Source organism: Rhinopithecus bieti, unplaced genomic scaffold (genome assembly GCF_001698545.2).
Source record: "Rhinopithecus bieti isolate Rb0 unplaced genomic scaffold, ASM169854v2 scaffold_21412, whole genome shotgun sequence".
In the NCBI taxonomy this organism is placed as follows: domain Eukaryota; kingdom Metazoa; phylum Chordata; class Mammalia; order Primates; family Cercopithecidae; genus Rhinopithecus; species Rhinopithecus bieti.
In genome coordinates, this window is record NW_016811643.1 from 2,644,154 (window position 1) to 2,664,047 (window position 19,894).

General features: G+C 37.7%; 1 protein-coding gene across 1 annotated transcript; it reads right to left on the minus strand.

Annotated features, from left to right (window-relative positions):
- Positions 1-6,279: 6,279 nt before the first annotated feature.
- Positions 6,280-7,227, minus strand: LOC108543728 (olfactory receptor 52B4-like). The gene has a single exon (XM_017894325.1). It carries the CDS (start codon positions 7,225-7,227, stop codon positions 6,280-6,282), a length of 948 nt encoding a protein of 315 aa, XP_017749814.1.
- Between the last annotated feature and the right edge of the window lie 12,667 nt (positions 7,228-19,894).

A 19,894-nucleotide genomic window follows, 5' to 3' on the forward strand; every position in this document is an offset into this window, starting at 1 on the left:
TATGGTCTAAATATATTCCCCCAAATTCATACGTTAAAACTCAACCACCAATGTGATAATATTAAGAGGCAAGGCTTTTAGGATGCAATTAAGTCCTGAGGGCGGAGCCTTTCTAATGGAACTAGTGAGCTGATCAAAGGGCTGGAGGGAACTAGCCTAGGCCCTTTTTGCTCTTCTGTTTCTTTTGTCTTGTGAAGATACGGTGTTCCAGGCGGCATCTTGGAAGAACAGACTAGGCCTCACCAGGTGCCAAACCTGCAAGTACCTTGATTTTGCACTTTCCAGGCCAAAAACTGTGAGAAATAAGTTTCTATTATTTATAAATTGTCCAGTCTCAGGCATTTTGTTATAGCAGTAGAAATAGTCTAAGAGAGTAACAGTAGAGGCTACTAAACATGTAGTTTATTCCGGATCATCATAAAAACAACAAAGCCTAAACCATCTCAACTTCTGACTAGAGTGATCTATTAATACCTATGCTAAAGGCCTAGCAAAAGACAAGATCTTCTTTTTTTCCAGTATCTATCATCTACATTTGACTCTTAACAAAAGTTATGAGAAATACACACACACACACACACACACACGAAAAAACACATGGTCAAGAGGCAAAATAATAAACTGAAAAAGAGAAATTGAACTGATTCTAGAACCATGAAGTAGAAAATTTAAAATATGATTAAAATTCCAAATACACCGCATGTTCTCACTCATAAGTGGGAGTTGAACAATGAGAACACCTGGACACATGGAGGGGAATATCACACACTGGGGCCTGTTGGGGGTTGGAGATCAAGGGGAGGGAGAGCATTAGGACAAATACCTAATGCATGTGGGGCTTAAAACCTAGGTGATGGGTTGATAGGTGCCGCAAAACACCATGGCACATGTATACCTATGTAACAAATCTACAGTTTGTGATATGTTCACAAACCTAAGTTCTGTGATATGTATCACAGAACTTAAAGTAAAAAAAAAGAAAAATTCCAAATATACTAGAGGAAAAGGTAAAAATATGCATAATTTGATGTGCACTTTCAAGAAAAGAACAAAACTATAGGAAATAATAAAATGGACATTCTAAAAATAAGAAACTATATAACAGAAAGGAAAAATGCTTTTGATGTGCTAATAAGTATACCTGACACAGCCAATAAAGGATCAATGAACCTGAGGATGGGTCAATAGAAATTACTCAAACTAAAACGCAAAGAGAATAAAAATAATGCAAAAGAAGACCTACGAAAACCAAACCAAACCAACCAAAAATTAATAAACAAATAAAAAACCACTCTAGAACAGAGTGTCCAAAAGTTATGGAAAAATATCAAACAAACAGTCTAACATATGTGCAATTGGAATTCCAGAAGAGGGGGCAGGGAGAGAGAGAGAAACTGGAAGAAATATTTGAAGCACACCCATGCATTTGAGTATAACTTTGGATCAGTCACTGACTGATCAATGTTATGCAGACACAAGGGTAACTCCTAGGAATCTAGGCTTACAAATTAAAATGATATTAATAGAAACAGAAAAGACACCTTAGCGTTGCACACCAGAGAGAACACAGACTACAGATTTAGTCAAGTCAAGTTACTAAGCAAACAAATAAGCAAATTTAAAAAAATGCAACCTTCTTGGAAAGAAATAATAATAGCTGCTAAAATACATAATCTAAAATGCCAGTTTAAAAAAAAAAGTTATGAAACATACAAAAAAACCAAGAAAGTGTGACCTGGATATAAGAAAAATGCAGTCAATAGAAACTGTCTCTGAGTGGGTCTGGATGTTATACATAGCTGTAATACAATATTTTAGTTATACAAGATGAATAAGTTCTGGAGAGCTAATATATAACAATGTGGGTACAGTTAACAAAACTTTATTATATACTTCAAATTTTCTTAAAAGGTAGATATCTTAAAAAATTGATGAATTATAATACATATTTATGAATATGTACATATTTATGAGGTACAGTATGATGTTTTGATATATGTTCAAACTGTAATATCAAATCATGGTATTTAGTACATCCCTCACTTCTTTGAAGTGAGAATATTCAGAATACCCTCTTCTAGTTATGTTGATATATACGCTATAACATCGTTTACTATAGTCACTCTACTGTTGCTATAGAGCACCAGAACTTATTCTACCTATGTAACTATAATTTTGTACCTGTTGACCAATCTCTCCCCCATTATCCCCTCCCACTTTTCCCCCTCAGCATCTGTTAACCATTATTATACTCTTTACTTCTGTGAGATCAACTTTAGATTCTACAAATGAGTGAGATCATGTGGTATTTGTCTTTCTATGCCTGGCTTATTTTAGTCAACATGTTGTCCTCCAGGTTCATTCATGTTACCACAAATGACAGAATTTCTGAAAAGCAAGAAGTTAATATCAATAATATAAAAGAAACTCTAATAGCTTGGTAGCAAAAAAGCAAAGAACCAGATTTTAAAATGGGCAAAGGACTGAAATAGACATTTCTTAAAAGAAATACAAATGGCCAGCAGGTATATGAAAAAATGCTCAATATCACTAATTGTCAGGGAAATGCAAATCAAACCCACAATGAGATATAACACAATAGACCAAAACCTCTGGGATACAGAATAAGCAGTGTTAAGAAGGAAGTTTAGAACATTAAATGCCTACATCAAAAAAGAAAGATTACAAATTAATAACCTAGTGTTTTACCTCAAGGAACTACAAAAACAAGAACAAACCAAACCCAAAGGTAGCAGAAGATAGGAAATAACAAAAATCAGAGCAAAACTAAATGAAACAGAGCCAAAAAAAACAGAGACAAAAAAATTTACAAAGCTTTGCTTCTGAAAATGAAAACTTGTTCTTTGAAAAGATAAACAAAACTGATATATGGCTAGCTAGACTAACCAAGAAAAGAAAAGATCCAAATAAAAAAAAATGAGGAAAGCAAAGGAAACATCAAAACTGATACCACAGAAATTTAAAAGATCATCAGAGACTATCATGAGCAGCTATTCACTCACAAACTAGAAAGCTTAGAAGAAATGGATAAATGCCTGGAAACCTACAACCTCCCAAGACTGAACAAGGAAAAGATAGAAATCCTGAACAGATCAATAGTGGGTAGTGAGATTGAATCAGTAATTTAAAAATTCCCAATCATAAAAGCCCTAGACCAGATGAATTCGTAGCTGAATTCTACCAAATGTACAATGAAGAACTGGTACCAATCTCCCTGAAAGTGTTCCAAAAAAATCAAGGAGGAGGAAATTCTCTCTAACTTATTCTATGGAGCCCGTATCACCCTGATATGAACATTAGACAAGGACTAATGAAAGAAAACTATAGACTAATATCCTTGATGAATGTAGACATAAAAATCCTCAAGAAAATACTAGAAAACAAATTTCAACCGCACATCAAAAGATAATACACCATGATCAAATGGGTTTTATTCCGGGTAAGTAAGGATGGCTTAACATATGCAAATTAATAAATGTGATTCATCCCATAAATAAAATTAAGGACAAAAACCATATGACATTCTCAATAGATGCAGAAAAAAGCATTTGATAAAATCTAGTATCTGTTCATAATAAAAACCCTCAACAATCTACGTGTTGAAGGAACATACCTCAAAATAATAAAGGCTATATATGACAAATATACAGCCTATGTTACACTAAGTAGGGAAAGTTGAAAGCATTCCCTGTAAGAACTGGAGTAACACAAGAATGCCTACTTTTACCACTCTTATTCAATATAGTACCAGAAGTCCTAGCCAGAGCGATTTGGCAAGAGAAAGAATTAAAAGGCATCCAAACTGGAAAATAAGTCATATTATTCCTGTTTACAGATCATATGATCTTACACCTAGAAAACACTACAGACTCCACCAAAAAACTCTTAGATTTGATAACTGAATTCAGTAAAGTTTTGGGACACAAAATCAACATACAAAAAAAATCAGTGGCATTTCTATACACTAATAACAATCAAGCTGAGAACCAAATCAAGAAGGCAATCCCATTTACAATAACTACAAAAAAATTACCTAGGAATATATTTAACCAAGGAGGTGAAAGACCTTTACAAGAAAAACTACAAGGCACTGATGAAAGAATTTGTAGGTAACACAAACAAATGGAAAAACATCCTATGCTCATGGGGACTGTAATTAATAACAATGTATTGTGTTCTTAAAAATTGCTAAGAGAGTAGATTTAACTATTCTCACCATAAATGATGTTAAGTTTGTGAGGTGATGCATAGGTTAATCAGTTTGATTTAGTCATTCCATAATATATAAATGTTTTAAAATATTGTGTACATAATTAGTAAATATAACTTTTTTGTCAGTTATATAAATAAATATAAATAAAACAAACAAATCATAAAACACATATTCAACCTAGTCACAACTTAGTTACAAATATTCACATTACAGTTTTTCAAGACTCTTATTATAGTGTACCACAAGTACACAAAGTACAGCAAATGTTTATTACTGCTTATGTTCATGACAATTTTATTTATACTGTCAATTACTTAGCAGTAAATATTAAACAATAATCTACTAGCCACCGCGCTTGGCCAAGAAATGTTTTTTCAAAAGAGTATACTTGGCTAAATTATACATGGCACATCCTTGTACTGAATACAATAGAGAGGCATTAAAAATGCCTGCAAATGTCTGTATTTTTGGTATAAGTCCAACATTAATTTGCTAAATGAAAAAGGTACATTTTGGAAGAGTAAGGTAATCCAACTATAAAAATATGTTACCTGCACACACACATACAGTATGCAATTGTGTTAGTCAAGGTTCTCCAGAGAAACAGAATAGGACATATGTATATATGAAGGGGAGCTATTAGGGAGAATTGACTCACACAATCACAAGGTGAAGCCCCATGATAGGCCGTCTGCAAACTGAGGAAGAAGGAAGCCAGTGGTGGCTTAGTCCAAGTCCAAAAGCCTCAAAAGCAGGGGCGCCAACAGTGCAGCCTTCAGTCTATGGCAAAGGCCCGAGAGTCCCTGGCAAACCACTTGTGTAAGTCCAGGAGTCCAGGAGCCGAAGAACCTGGAGTGTGATGTCCAAGGGAAGGAGGAACAGAGAGAAGATCCAGCGTGGGAGAAAGATGAAAGGCAGAAGACTCAGCAAGCCACCTTATCCCAACTTCTTCCACCTGCTTTGTTCTAGCTGTGCTGATAGCTGATTGGATGGTGCCAATCCACATTGAGAGTGGGTATTCCTCTCTCAATCCACTGACTCAAATGTCCTCTGGCAACACCCTCACAAACACACCCAGAAACAATACTTACCAGCTATCTAGGTGATCCTTCAGTCCAACCAAGTTGACACCTAGTATTAACCATCACAATATATAGCAATCTATAAAATGATATTAGTGAATATCTCGATGGAAAAAGGGGGTGATTTTTATACAGATTTTATTTCTATGATATTATCTAAGATGGGATAGTTGAGGAATTTCAAGAATAGAGAGAATGTTGACTGTGTCAGACGCTGCTGATGTGTCATATAAGATGTAGACTGATTATTGGCCATTGAATTATCAGTGTGGAGATCCCTGTGACCTGCAATGTCAACGGCATAGGAACAAAGTCTGACTGGAGTGAGATCAAGAAAAATAGGGAGAAAGACATTGAATCCTGAATGTATATACAACTCTTTGAAACTGTCGCTGTCATGAAGAGAAAGAGAGAGAGAGAGAGAGAGAGAGAGTGAGAGAATGAGAATGAACTATGGGGGAATGTGAGCGCTAGAAGTTCCCTCCCTCCCTCCCTTCCTTCCTTTTGCAGGAATAACAAAATGTATGCAGATAGAAATGAACCTGTGAAGAATAAAAATTTGTGACATAGAGCAATGACTAAGAAGAATGGAAGCTAGCTCACTACATCAAGGTGTGAAGCCAACCAGGAAAAAATACTCCAGCCGTCATCCATAGTACGTCCCTTTCCAAATGCGTATCTACGGCTGTAGACTAGTAGTGAATTATAAAGGTGAACTGGTTTATTCCTTAGACTCTGAATGAGAAAATACACTGAGACACAAAGAAATTGATCCCTTATTATGGATCAGAGACCTTGAAACCCATAAGCCAAAATTTCCCCAGTGGATTTGTTCCTGAAACATGGACTCATTGAGATAGTTATCTAGTCTCAGCTGTCTCTTACCTAGTAGGGCTGCTAAAGTTCACCTCATGTATGGCTAGAAATGTTCAGAAAACAGTAGTTTGGTTTTTATTCCTAAAGTCATTTCACTTTTGGAAATAAGACATGAGTTACCTGGTCCCAGATATGTTTGGTCTTGATTCCATAAATGATGGGATTCAGCATGGGAGGAACCAGGATGCAGATATTAGCCAGCAGGACGTGGATATGGGGTGAGATGTGGTGTCCAAATCGCTGAGTGAGGACTGAGAAGATCCCAGGTCCATAAAACAGGATGATGACACAGACGTGGGAGCCGCAAGTATTGAGAGCCTTGTGGCGAGCATCTTGGGATGGAATGTGGAAGACAGTGCGGAGAATAAGCGTATATGAAATAAAAATTAGCATAACATCTAAAATCACTGTTGACATTAAGACAAAAAACCCATACCAGATATTTATTCGAATGTCATCACAGGAAAATTTGGCCAAGACAATGTGTTCACAACTGCTGTGTGGAAGCATGTTACTTCTGCAATAAGTCAGTCTTTTCAGAAGAAATATTATGGGGAATATTGTACCATAACTTCTCAGTAAGGTAGTCACTCCAATTTTTCCAATAGAGGAGTTTGTAAGAATTGTGGTGTACCTCAGTGGGTAGCATATGGCAATGTAGCGGTCAAAGGCCATCACCAGCAAGATCCCTGATTCAGAGATGAAGGTGGAATGGATAAAGAAGAGCTGAGTGATGCAATGATCCAAGGAGATGTCCCCAGCACAGAACCAGAAGATGGACAAAGCCTGTGGTACTGTGCACGTGGAGAGGACAAGGTCTGCTCCGGCCAGCATGCAGAGGAGGAGATACACGGGTTCATGGAGGCTGCGCTTTGTGAGGATAATGAAGATGAGCAGGCTGTTCCCAAGAAGGGCGGTGACATAGGAAAGGAAGAAGGGGATGGAAATCCACATGTGCTGGTCCTCTAGGCCGGGGATGCCCAGCAAGCGGAAGACTGTGTGGCTAACACCAGTGTGATTTAATATGTGCACCATACCTGAAGCAGATAACCTGGGACCTCACTTCTTGTTTATAGGAAGGGTTGAAATTTCATATCGTACTCAAATATTTTTTTTTGATGTCACCACAGGCTTATGACATCAGCCTGATTCTTTTCAATAGTTAGTGTCCTGGGAACTATATAGGATGAAAAGGTAAATAACATATCATGTGTTTCTTCAATAAGGTAACAACTTATAGGCAAGATCGACGTTTACACTGTAAAGTAAAATAATATGCTAAGTGAACATAGGAGTAGCACAAAAAACTGCTATGGGAACACAAATGGAGATAGTAATTTGGTCTATTTGGCTGTAGGATGTCATTGAGTGGAGGTGAAGTAGGTGGGGAATCAGGTGTGGGGTAAAGTCATTTGGGAGTTTAAGGAAAGACTGTTGTCATACAAATATCTAATGTATTTAAACCAGTTTGTAGTTCTATGTAGTTGTGTGATCACATATACTATGCAATGGTAGGAAGATAAAAACAAAAGTACATTGGCTCTGATTATAAATTGAGGAGCTTTGGTGCTGTCTCAAGAGGAAATGGTCAGCCACCATGCACCATGTGCTGATCATTTTTCTTTTTGTTTGAGACAGTGTCTCCTTCTGTTTCCCAAGCTATGCAGTAGCATGATCATAGCTCATTGCAGGCTCCAACTCCTGGGCTCGAGTGATTTTTCCACCTCAGCCTCCTGAGTAGCTGGGGCTACTGCCATGAGCCACCATGCCCAGCTAATTCTTTTAATTATTTTTTTTAAGATATAGGGTCTTTCCATATTGCCCAGGTTTTGAATTCCTGGCCTCAAACGATCCTTCCATCTCATCCTCCCAAAGCACTGTGATTACAGGCATGAGCCACTGCACCCAGGACCACCAGGGGCTTTTAAATGGAAGAACCTTAGGTGTATTTATCTAGAAGTGGTTGGAGAAAGGATTAGAAGGGAGAAGTAATCTAAAAGTAGAGTGTTTTCTGTAATAGAAGAAAATAATGTATTGATATAAAATTTTTACAGTGAAATAGGATGAATAAAATAACTAAAGATTACCTATTTTATGTCAGGTACCAATTTTAAAACATTATTTATGGTACCTCATTTATTACTTGTAACAACCCAGGGAAGTAGATTTTATCATCTCCAAATTTTCAGAGAGCCACTTAACTTGGCATAGCTAGTGAGGAATAGAGCTTAGATTTGAAGTTGGAATTGTAGAATGCATCATTTTCTGATCTGTGAAATGGGGCAAGAGGCAAGCGACCATAATGAATTGAGGAAAACTGACAAGGCCTGCTGATTGGGGGTAAGAGGTAGTGGGGGAGAGCCCCTGAGCAGGCTGCCACGCCCTCTATGTAAACAAAATGCCATAAGGGTTTGAAATTGTTTATAATTGAAATTTCAACAGTTGTTGATATTTTGATACCTTTGATATGTCTCTTTAGTCACCAGTAGTGAAAGCCTTCTGGTGAAGCCATAAAAAAATAGTGCACCCAGGAAAGCTGAAGGCTGAAAAATTGAGAAAAGACCCTTCTTTCCAAAGTACTGCAAAACAAGAGGGGCTCAGGTGCTGACAAAGAGGGGCAAGTGGACCCGTCCCAAATAACCCATGGGGAAAAATAAGTCAAGCTAACTCAGAATGAGAAAACCTAGAATAACCCAGGTGGTTAAGTAGCCAGAAGGCTCATTAAAACCATGGAGATGCAACTAACACTATATATGAAAGAAATGCTTTTTCACTCTCAAGGCGAAACTCTAGGTTAGTGGTTTTCAGAGGGTGGTGATTTTGTTCCCCAAAGGATATTTATCAATGCCTGGAGACATTTTGGTTCTTATAATTGGGGAGTGATTGCTACTGGCATTTAATAGGTAGAGGCCAGGGATGCTGCTAAATAGTACAGCGCCCACAATCAAGGATCATCAGGCCCCAAATGTCTATCGTGCCACGGTTGAGAAATTTTACTCTGGGTCCTGCTTTCTTCCATACCCTCTTGGGCTTGGTGTTAAGCTCAACATTCCATTTCCCATTCTTGGAGATGAACTTGGTATAGAACTCAGGTAATGAGAAATTTAGAGTTAATGAGAAGTTCAGGGGTCCAAGAGATGAAGCAGCGCAGATAAACATCTACTAGCTGACGCTTATTCAGTCAGCGCCTAACTCAGGACCTGGTGGATGGCAGGTAAGCATATCATTAATTCCTTCCCTGACAGGTTCATTTCTGTTTTTTTTTTTTTTTTTTCTCAACTTCTGTTTTTGAAGTAGGAAATGCATCCACCTCTATCTGTCCCTCCGAGTAATGGCTGAAACTGTCTTGACAATAAAATCACACGGCAGGAGAGCCAGGAGAGGGTTGTGCTGGGACATAGGTTTTTGAATGGGGACCAGTTGCTCAAAAGTGTGGATAAATCCTGCTATGGACATCAGCTCCCACAAGGTCAGCCTATGGCCACACAAACACTGTGAGACTAGATGCTCCTCTGAGGAAAGCTATCGTTCTGGAGGAGGTGAAAGAAATTACATAGGTACGAAAATGACAGAGGGGGCTAGAGGTCAACTAGACATACCACATCCCTGAAAATAAATGCAGGAAAAGGAGATGCAGATAAAGAAAACATAATTTTTAAGTAAATCAAAAGAGCTGGAAGAGGACTAGCTCCCAGATGTTGATGGATGATGAGTGCTTTATGGATAACAAAGAGGAATTTTCTTTTGGGCAGCAGATAGGAGAAGCCTGGGAGCTCATAGTTTGGGGACTGCTTTATGGGAGAAACGGAAGTCCTAATGTTCTCAGACACCTACCTTAGGCCCCATAACCCTCTTGTCTGGTTGGGATACTCTCTATTTCCATTCTCTCCTACCCAAAATTTCACCCCCCATCAATGAATAACTTACCTGGTTTAAATGCAGTTTTCATAGCCTAGAAAAAAATGTGTCAAAGAGGACTCTGAGCATTGGAGGGAGCAGAGATTTTTATGCGTTTGCCTGGAGACCCCAGGGGAAGAAAACACTCCAGAGAACTCAGATTTAGAGCTGTATTTTCAACAACACCCCCTGTATTGCATACACGAGTTGAATGATTCTAGTTCTCTCAGCCCGCCCACACTGCCTGCTCCACAACTACATCCTTGGATTAGATGTGCACATGTATTATCTGCAATAAATAAAATGTTATTGTTACTTCATCAAATATTAGTTTCCATTTTAATGAGAATTAGTAAATATTAATCCTGTTTGAAATCAGCACAAATAAAACGTGTCCAATGTACAGGTTATTTTTAAATCACTTATTTGCACAAGGCTTGCTTTGTAATTTAGACAAATTTAAAATGAAAATTGTATTATATTTGTCATATCATTTTATATTCTGGAAACTGAAATAATGAATTTTGGTGGCTAATGTCAGAAAATTTTAATGTCTTGAATGAACTTGCATAAGTCAGGTTATGAAGGAGAAATAATATCCACATTCCTCTTCTTTGGCTATCAGCCAATGTACAATGCTGATATCAGCAAATGTTAATGCTTTTATCACATTTCCCAATATATTTTTCTGGTAACACATATCTAAACTTTAAAATATTCTCTGTGTTTTGTCTTTATTAAATTAGCCCAAGTAAGTGATATGTATTACATGTATTTGTAAAGAAGAAATAGCTTTGTGTGTGTATGTGTGTGTGATGAATTCATAGATTTTTATTTAAAATGGTGGGTTGAGCTTACCCAGAAAGACCTCATCCCTACCTTACTTATAGACATTCTTGATAAAATATTATTTTTCATTAAATGTTTATTTTGAGAATATTAAAACAGAAAAGCTACAAACTATTACCATGAATTTCAGCAAAACTTTGGTGTTGATTCAGTCACATTTGGCCACGTTCTCTTCCTGTTATTATTCAGATTTTCTTCTGTACCATTTGAGTAAAATATGAAAGATCAGGGGCCCTACTTTTTTTAACTTTTAAAAAAATTTTCTTAGGCCTACAGATGGAGAGCCTTTATTTTTAAATGCTTAGCATATAACTTCTAAGAACAAGGACAATCTTTTACATATAGCCGTGCAATTATCAAATTCAGGGTATTTAGTATTGATACAATCTATAATTCCATGTGCAGTACATATTCAAAATTCTCTGATTGTCCCTATATCCTTTTTCATAGCACCTATTTTCTTTTTTCAGTTCAGGACCACATATTGTAAGTTGCCATATATTACTCTCTTTTAATCTGAAACAGTTTTCAATCTTTACTATCTTTCATGATAATGGTGCTTTTAAAGAAGAACATAGGTGCATGCTTTGTATAATGTTTCTCAATTTGGATGTATTACTGATTGTAAGATTCCGGTTATACATTTTTGGCCAGAGGGACTACATAAGTGATAGTGTCTTTTGTATCATATCAGGAGGTATCTGATAACAGTTTTTGTACCATTACTGAGGATGTAATCATTGATCAATTAATTACAGCAGGTTCACCAGATTTCTCTGCTGTAAATATATGTCCCCCACCCTTGTCATCAGTGAAATAATCTAGGGGGAGTTACTTTGTAGAATGTACGGTTCCCCAACAAACCTTCATCTAGAGGTTTTACCATTCATTGATTCTTGCATGAATCAAATTTATTTTGATGGTTGCAGAGTAGTAGTTCTCTAACTTAGTCTTTCCCATTACATTTATTAGTTGGCATTCTACTGTAATTGAGAGGCTTCCTGTTTCCTTTTTGTTTGTTTAGTATTAGCAAGGAATCATGGATTCTTTCTTAATTCAGTAATTTATGTAATCTAGTGTTTTCATTATTTACATTGATAGTCAAACTCTTCCAGGTTTGACTAGGAAAAGCCATATCAAACTAGCTCTTTTTTATTTTTTATTTATTTGTTTTTATTATACTTTAAGTTCTAGGGTACATGTGCACAATGTGTAGGTTTGTTACATATGTATACCTGTGCCATGTTGGTGTGCTGCACTCGTTAACTCATTATTTACATTAGGTACTTCTCCAAATGCTATCCCTCCCTCATCCCCCCACCCAATGACAGGCCTCAGTGTGTGATGTTCCCCACCCTGTGTCCAAGTGTTCTCATTGTTCAATTCCCACCTATGAGTGAGAACATGTGGAAAACTTGGTCTTTTAACTTTTGCCATCTTCCCATTATTTTGGGCACTTCCTTCCGTGCTTGCACAAGACATTCCAAAATCGTCTCACAATTTCAGCCTCAGCCTTTGAATAAATTGTCTCCAAGATTCCCTTGTGGTCAATAGCATTTAGAAAACAAGTTTGAGTAGTAGGTGTTCTCATTGTCTTTTCTTTTTCTTTCTTTTCTTTTTTTAAAGATCTATTTATTATTATTTTTTGAGACAGAGTCTCACTCTGTCACCCAGGCTGGAGTGCAGTGGTACAATCTCAACTCACTGCAACCTCCGCCTCCCAAGTTCAAGCGATTCCCCTGCCTCAGCCTCCCGAGTAGCTGGGATTACAGGTGAGCACCACCATGCCTGGCTAATTTTTGTGTTTTTACTAGAGATGGGGTTTTGCCATGTTGGCCAGGCTGGTCTTTGTTGCAGGAAGTTGGGGACCCCAAACAGAGGGACTGGCTGAAGCCATGGTAGAAGAACATAAATTATAAAGATTTCATGAACATTTATTAGTTCCCTAAATTAATACTTTTATAATTTCTTATGACTGTCTTTACTGCAATCTCTGAACATAAATTGTGAAGATTTCATGGACACTTATCACTTCCCCAATCAATACCCTTGTGATTTCCTATGCCTGTCTTTACTTTAATCTCTTAATCTCATCATCTTCATAAGCTGAGGAGGATGTATATCACCTCAGGACCCTGTGATGATTGCATTAACTGCACAAATTGTTTGTAGAGCACGTGTGGTTGAACAATATGAAATCTGGGCATCTTGAAAAAAGAACAGGATAACAGGAATGCTCACGGAACGTGAGAGATAACCTTAAACTCTGATTGCCAGTGAGCCAGGCGGAACAGAGCCATATCTCTCTTCTTTCAAAAGCAAATAGGAGAACTATCGCTTAATTCTTTTTCTCAGTAAGGAATATCCCTGAGAAAGAGAAAGGCCCCTGAGGGTAGGCCTCTGAAATGGCCCCTCTGGGGGCCACTGTCTTTTATTGTTGAAGGCGAAGGGATGAAATAAGCCCTGGTCTCCTGTAGCACTCCCAGGCTTATTAGGATGAGGAAATTCCCACCTAATAAATTTTGGTCAGATAGGTTGTCTGTTCTCAAACCCTGTCTCCTGATAAGATGTTATCAATGACAATGCATGCGGAAACTTCATTAGCAATTTTAATTTTGCCCTGTCCTGTGGTCCTGTGATCTCACCCTGCCATTTGCTTTGTGATATTTTATTACCTTGTGAAGCATGTGATCTCTGTGACCCACACTCTATTCGTGCACTCCCTCCCCTTTTGAAAATCGCTAATAAAAATTTACTGGTTTTATGGCTCAGGGAACATCACGGAACCTGCCAACATGTGATGTCTCCCCCAGACACCCAGCTTTAAAATTTCTCTCTTTTGTACTCTTTCCCTTTATATCTCAGACCAGCTGACACTTAGGAAAATAGAAAAGAACCCACGTTGAATATTGGGAGTGGGGTTTCCCCCGATAAGTCTTGAACTCCTGACCTTGAGGTCCTTGGCCTCCCAAAGTGCTAGGATTACAGGTATGAGCCACTGTGTCTGGCTAAACTTTTATTTTAGGTTCAGTGGTACATATGCAGGTGTGTTATATAGGGTAAATTGTGTGATGCAGGAGTGTAGTGCACAGATTATTTTGTCACCTAGGTAATAATCATAGTACCTGATAGGTAGTTTCTCACTCTCCTTCCACCCTTCACTTTCAAGAAGGCCTGACGTCTGTTGTTCCCTTCTTTGTGTCCATACATACTCAATATATAGCTCCCACTTATAAGTGAGAACATGCAGCATTTGGTTTTCTGTTCCTGTGTTAGTTCACTTAGGATAATGGCTTCCAGCTCCATCCATATTGTTGGAAAGGACATCTTGTTCTTTCTTATGACTGTGTAATATTCTATGGTATATATATACCACATTTCCTTTATCCAATGTATTATTGGCAGGCATTTAGTTTGATTCCATGTCTTTGCTATGTGAATAGTGCTGCAATGAACACATGTGTCTTTGTGATAGAATGATTTATATTCCTTTGGGTATGTACCTAATAATAAGATTGCTGGATCAAATGGTAATTCTGTTTTAGGTTCTTTGAGAAATCGCCGAGCTGTTTTCTACAATGACTGAACTAATTTACATTCCCACCAGCAGTGTATAAGTGTTCCCTTTTCACTGAAACCTTGCCAGCAACCATTATTTTTTGACTTTTTAATAACAGTCATTCTGATTGGTGTAAGATGGTATCTCTTTGTGGTTTTGATTTGCATTTCTCTAATGATTGGTGATGTTTAGTGTTTTTCATATGCTTCTTGGCCACGTATATGTCTTCTTTCGAAAAGCATCCTTGTCCTTTTCTCACTTTTAATGGGGCTGTTTGATTTTTGCTTGTTATTTAAGTTCCCTTATTTGTTCTAGATATTAGACCTTTGTCAGATGCATAGCTGCAAAAATTTTCTCCCATTCTGTAGGTTGTCTTGTTACTCGATTGGTAGTTTCTTTCACTGTGCAGAAGCTCTTTAGTTTAAATAGGTCCCATTGATCAATTTTTGTTTTTGTTGCAATTCCTTTGGTGTCTTCATCATGAAATCTTTTCCAGGTCCTATGTCCAGAATGGTATTTCTTAGGTTATCATCCAGGACTTTTATAGCTTTTGGTTTTACATTTAAGTCTTTAATCCACCTTGAGTTGATTTTTGTATGTGGTATAAGGAAAGGGTCCAGTTTCAAAATTCTGCATATGGTTAGCCAGCACCATTTATTGAATTGGAAATCCTTTCCCCATTATTTGTTTTTGTCAACATTATCAAAGATTAGATGGTTGTAGCTGTATGGCATTATTTCTGGGTTCTCTGTTCTGTTTCATTGGTCTTTGTGTCTGTTTTTGTATCAGTATCACACTACTTTTGTTACTATAGCCTTGTAGTATAGTTTGAAGTTGGGTAATGTGATGCCTCCAGTTCTGTTGTTTTTGCTTAGGATTGCCTACAAAGAGGAAATTACCATTGACCCCACAGATATAGAAACAACTATCTATGTACACAAGTTAGAAAACCTAAAGGAAATGAATAAATTTCTAGACACTTACAACACTAGCATTTTTTGTGGTGCTGGTTTGGTAGTGTCAAATTCTCCCATGATTTATTTGTCTGAAAAAGACTTTCTCCTTCATTTATGAAGCTTAGTTTTGCTGGATACAACATTTTTTGCTGACAATTACTTTGTTTAATGAGGCTAAAGATAGGATCCCAATCCCTTCTGGCTTGTAAGTTTCTAACCTCTTATTAGCCAGGTTGTTACAGACAGTGGTAATAGCTGAGATCATACAGTGACTTTTTCCTTCCTGGGCACAGTATTATTCTACTGAGAGGTGGTGTGATGTCCTGAGTTTTTTGGCCTCCAGCTGGAAGGTAGCACTTGCAAAAAGCACCAGCTGTGGCATTAGTGGTGTGATTTGAGCTTGCCCTAAGTTGCCCAGGGGAAGTATTTTGGTTTCTCAGGGGGTGAGTGGAGACATAAAACTCCCAAAAGTTTATGTCCTTTGTGTTAAGCTACCAGGGTGGGTGGAGAAATATCATCAGGTTGGGGTAGGGTTAGGTGGGTCTGAGCTCAGACACTCCTTGCGTGGGGCAGGTCACAGCACATGTGAGAGGGGGTGGTTCTCAGGCCAGTGAGGTAACGTTCCAGAGGGGAGTATAACTGCATCTGCTGCACAGAAGAGTTTGCAAAGGGAGTGGGTAGTAGCAAGCAGCAGTAAGCCTCACCCAGCCCCCACAGTGTTGGTGAGGCTGGTCTTGCTCCCACAGTGCCACACTAACAGCACTGGGCTTAGATCCAGATAGTCTGCGTGCAGAACTCAGACCTGCCACAGGACATAAGCTTCCTTGCAGAGATAGCAACCATGGCTTTCAGGCCAAGTCCCTCCCTATCTGCCTACAAGGCTGGGTACCCAGGACCTGAGCTGGTGTCTGCAACTCACTTTCTGCTAGCCCTGGGGTTCTGTTCAGGGAAGTTCATCCCTGTAGGGAGACCCCCTGAAACTATTGCTATGGAATAAAAGATGAAATACTCCTGATTATTGTAAATACAAAATTGCATGCAGGATTGTGTAAAGACAATGCCAGGTTGGGCTGCCAGAATGAGCCAACAGCGCATGATGTGCTTCCCCCTGCAAAGAGCCTATGAATGGACGTGCAGTCAGGGAGGTTTCACATCACCAAGATTCCTATCCCAGAAAAGCAGATGTTCATAGCTCTGGGAATGGAATGTGACCCTTGTGGAGAGCCTATAAACGGACACATGGGGGACACCTGTCCATATGGATGATAGGGCTATAAACGCCCTCATCTTGCCACGGCTCTTCCAGGCCTCTTTAGGGTTAAGGTAAACTCCCTTCTGAGAATTTCTGGTCTAACTGGTTGTCTAGCTTCACGTCCTGTTTCTACGGATTGTTTGTAACCAGCTTTTGCTGCAACTGTTACTGCTGATTAATATCTTGCTAATCATAGGTTATGGTAAGACTGTGTTTCTGTTTTAATGCTCTGCTAGAAATGACTGATGCACACACTATATTGTAAATTCTTACCTCTGTAAACTATACCTCTGCATAAAGACGTTATGTTAAAGAATAACTTCATCCCCATGTGAACATCTCACTTCATAATCAAATGACCCTAAATCTCTCACTAACCTACCCCCACCCTCACTAAACTTAATAGTAAATGCTGGTATATCCAGTGCATTGTTGGCACTGTGGGACCAGAAGACGGTGACCCCCTGGACCCAGCTTTCACTATCTTGTGTGTGTCTATTATTTCTTGACCTGCTGATCTGCCTGGGAACAATGAGAGAGCCCCGTTGCATTGTGGGCTGCTGGCCAGATCCTGTAATACATCCCCACTCAAAATGATATCACAAAATTCAGTTGGAAGTTTCTTTCATCCCGTGACTCCTCCCTGAGTTCACTGGCTAACTTCCCTGAGGGCCACTGTGAGATATAGTTAGGAATTGCTTCCCTAGGCCCATGCTGGAGACTGGGAATGCCTATAAGTCACTTCCCATGGCTGCTTCTACATTTTTATTTCACTCTGCTCCCTAAATTTGTTCCAGCTCTGGGTAGAGGTAAGGCCTTCTCCCATGGTCTGGATTTTTAGATTCCTTGGTGGGGATGTGTGCTCAGAGGCAGGCTTTCTCCTTCTCACACTCTGGAAGCTTGTTTTCACCTGTCTCATGGAGTAGGCTGCAGCCTGCCACTTCTTTCAAAGGGTCTGTGATTCTTTTGGTTTTCCTGGTAAGTTCTTGCGGTGCTTCATGGAAAAACGAATTCCCAGTGTGAATCTCTATCCACTATTCTGTCTTTCCAAGTAGGAGAGGCATGCTCACTCTGCCTCCTATCTGCTATCTTGAGAAAAACAAACAAAAAGCAAACAAACAAACAAACAACAAATGACTGTCACCACTTTTATCCAACATTATTTTAGAGGTTATAACCACAATAGTGCAAGAAAGACAAATAAAAGATATTCTGGTTGTTATGAATATATATAATTGTTTTTATTTGCAGAGGATATTATAATGTATCTAAAAAATCCAAAGGAACGTACATAACAACTACTAGGACTAATGAGTGAACTTGGCAAGGTCATTGGACACTAATTTAAAATATGCAAATAAATTATATTTTTATATGAAGCATCAAGTAACCAGAAAATACAAATAAGAATATTTTATTTACTACAGAATCAATGTTTCCTCAAAATATCTAAGAACAAAGTAATGCAAGGTCCCCAGATGGAAAACTACAAAATATTGCTTTGAAAAATTAAAGCAGACTTAAACAAAAGATGAGAAATATCATGTTCATGTTTTGGAAGATTCAATGTTGTTAAGATTCCAATTCTACCCAAATTGTGTATAGATTTTATGCAATCTCAATCATATTCCTTGCAGGATTAAAAAAAAACTTACAAGTTGATTCTAAATTTTGTATGGAAATGCAAAAGCCCTTGAATACCTAAAGGAATCTGGAAAAGAAGGACAAAGTTGAAGCATGTACTCTGTGATAAAGAAATATTTACTGTAAATCTTCAGTAGTGTGGTACTGGCATTAAAAAGAGCCAAATAGATTAATGCAATGGAATAGAAAGCCCAGAAATAAAACTCACAGAAACATTTGATTTTTCAACAAAGTTACCAAAACAGTTCAATGAATAAGGATAGTCAGATTAAAAAAATAATTCTAGAAAAACTATATATCTAAATGCAAACAATCCCTACTGTTACCACAATATTCATAAAAATTAATTCAAGAATGATCATAAACCTAAAAGTAAAGCCTTAAACCATGACATGGTTAAAGGGAAACATTGGAGAATATTGCTGTGACATGAAGGTAAGGAAAGGCTTTTTTTTTTTTTTTCCAAACCAGGTCACAAAAACCAATAACCATAAAGAAAACACATTTGTAAATTAGATCTTATCGAATTTTCAATATCAGATCTTAAGAAGCTTCTCTCATTAAAAGATACCATAAAAAATAAAAAAGGCAAGTGACAGCCCAAGAAAATATATATTCATTGAACATGTACCTGACAAAGAACTGGCATCCAGAATACATAAAATATCCTATATTCAATAATAAAAAAAAAAGACATGCACTAAAAAATGGGGACCACATTAGAAAAACACCACAAAGAAGACATGCAAGTGGACATACACATAGAAACATGTGCTCAATATTTTTGATCATTAGAGAAATGCAAACTAAAACATGAGTGAGATACCATTAGACTCCTACCACAATAGTTAAAATCATAAAGACAGATAAATATTGGTGACAATGTGGAACAATTAGAATTCTCATACAATGTTAGTGTCAGTGTAAAATGGTACAGTTACTTTGAAAGAAGTTTTGGCAGTTTCTTGGAAATGAGATGTATACCCTCCATATTAGCAAGCAACTTCAATCTCAGGTATTTTTCTAAAAGTAATTTAAACATATGTCCCAAATAAATACCCTTGACCTCTATATTAAAAGTTAGGATTCTCCAAAGAAGCAGAACCAAGAGAGTGTGCAATATATATACCTATATATGTATATATATTTGTGTGTGTGTAATTTAAGGAATAAAATACATATACATATAAAGTATATATGTCTCCATAAAATATGCATACACATAAATTTTATTACTATAATATAAATATGTATTTATATATAAATATATATGTATTTTAAGGAATTGGCTCACATATGTATGGAGGCTGGAAAGTCCAAAATCTGCAGGATAGGCCTGCAGGCTGGAGACTGAGGAAAGAGTTACGTGGCAGCTCCAGTCTGAAGACAGTATGGAGGCAGGATTCCCTCTTCTGTGGGGATCTTGGTCTATTGTGTCTTAAGACCTTTAACTGATTGGATGAGACCTACTCACATTATAGGGTGTAATCTACTTTCAGAGTCTACTGATTTAAATGTTCTTTTTTTTTTTTTTTTTTTTTTTTT

What these genes read in the sequence shown, in the direction of transcription:
- LOC108543728 (XM_017894325.1), bottom strand. Translation starts at nt 7,227, where the DNA reads ATGGTGCACATATTAAATCACACTGGTGTTAGCCACACAGTCTTCCGC.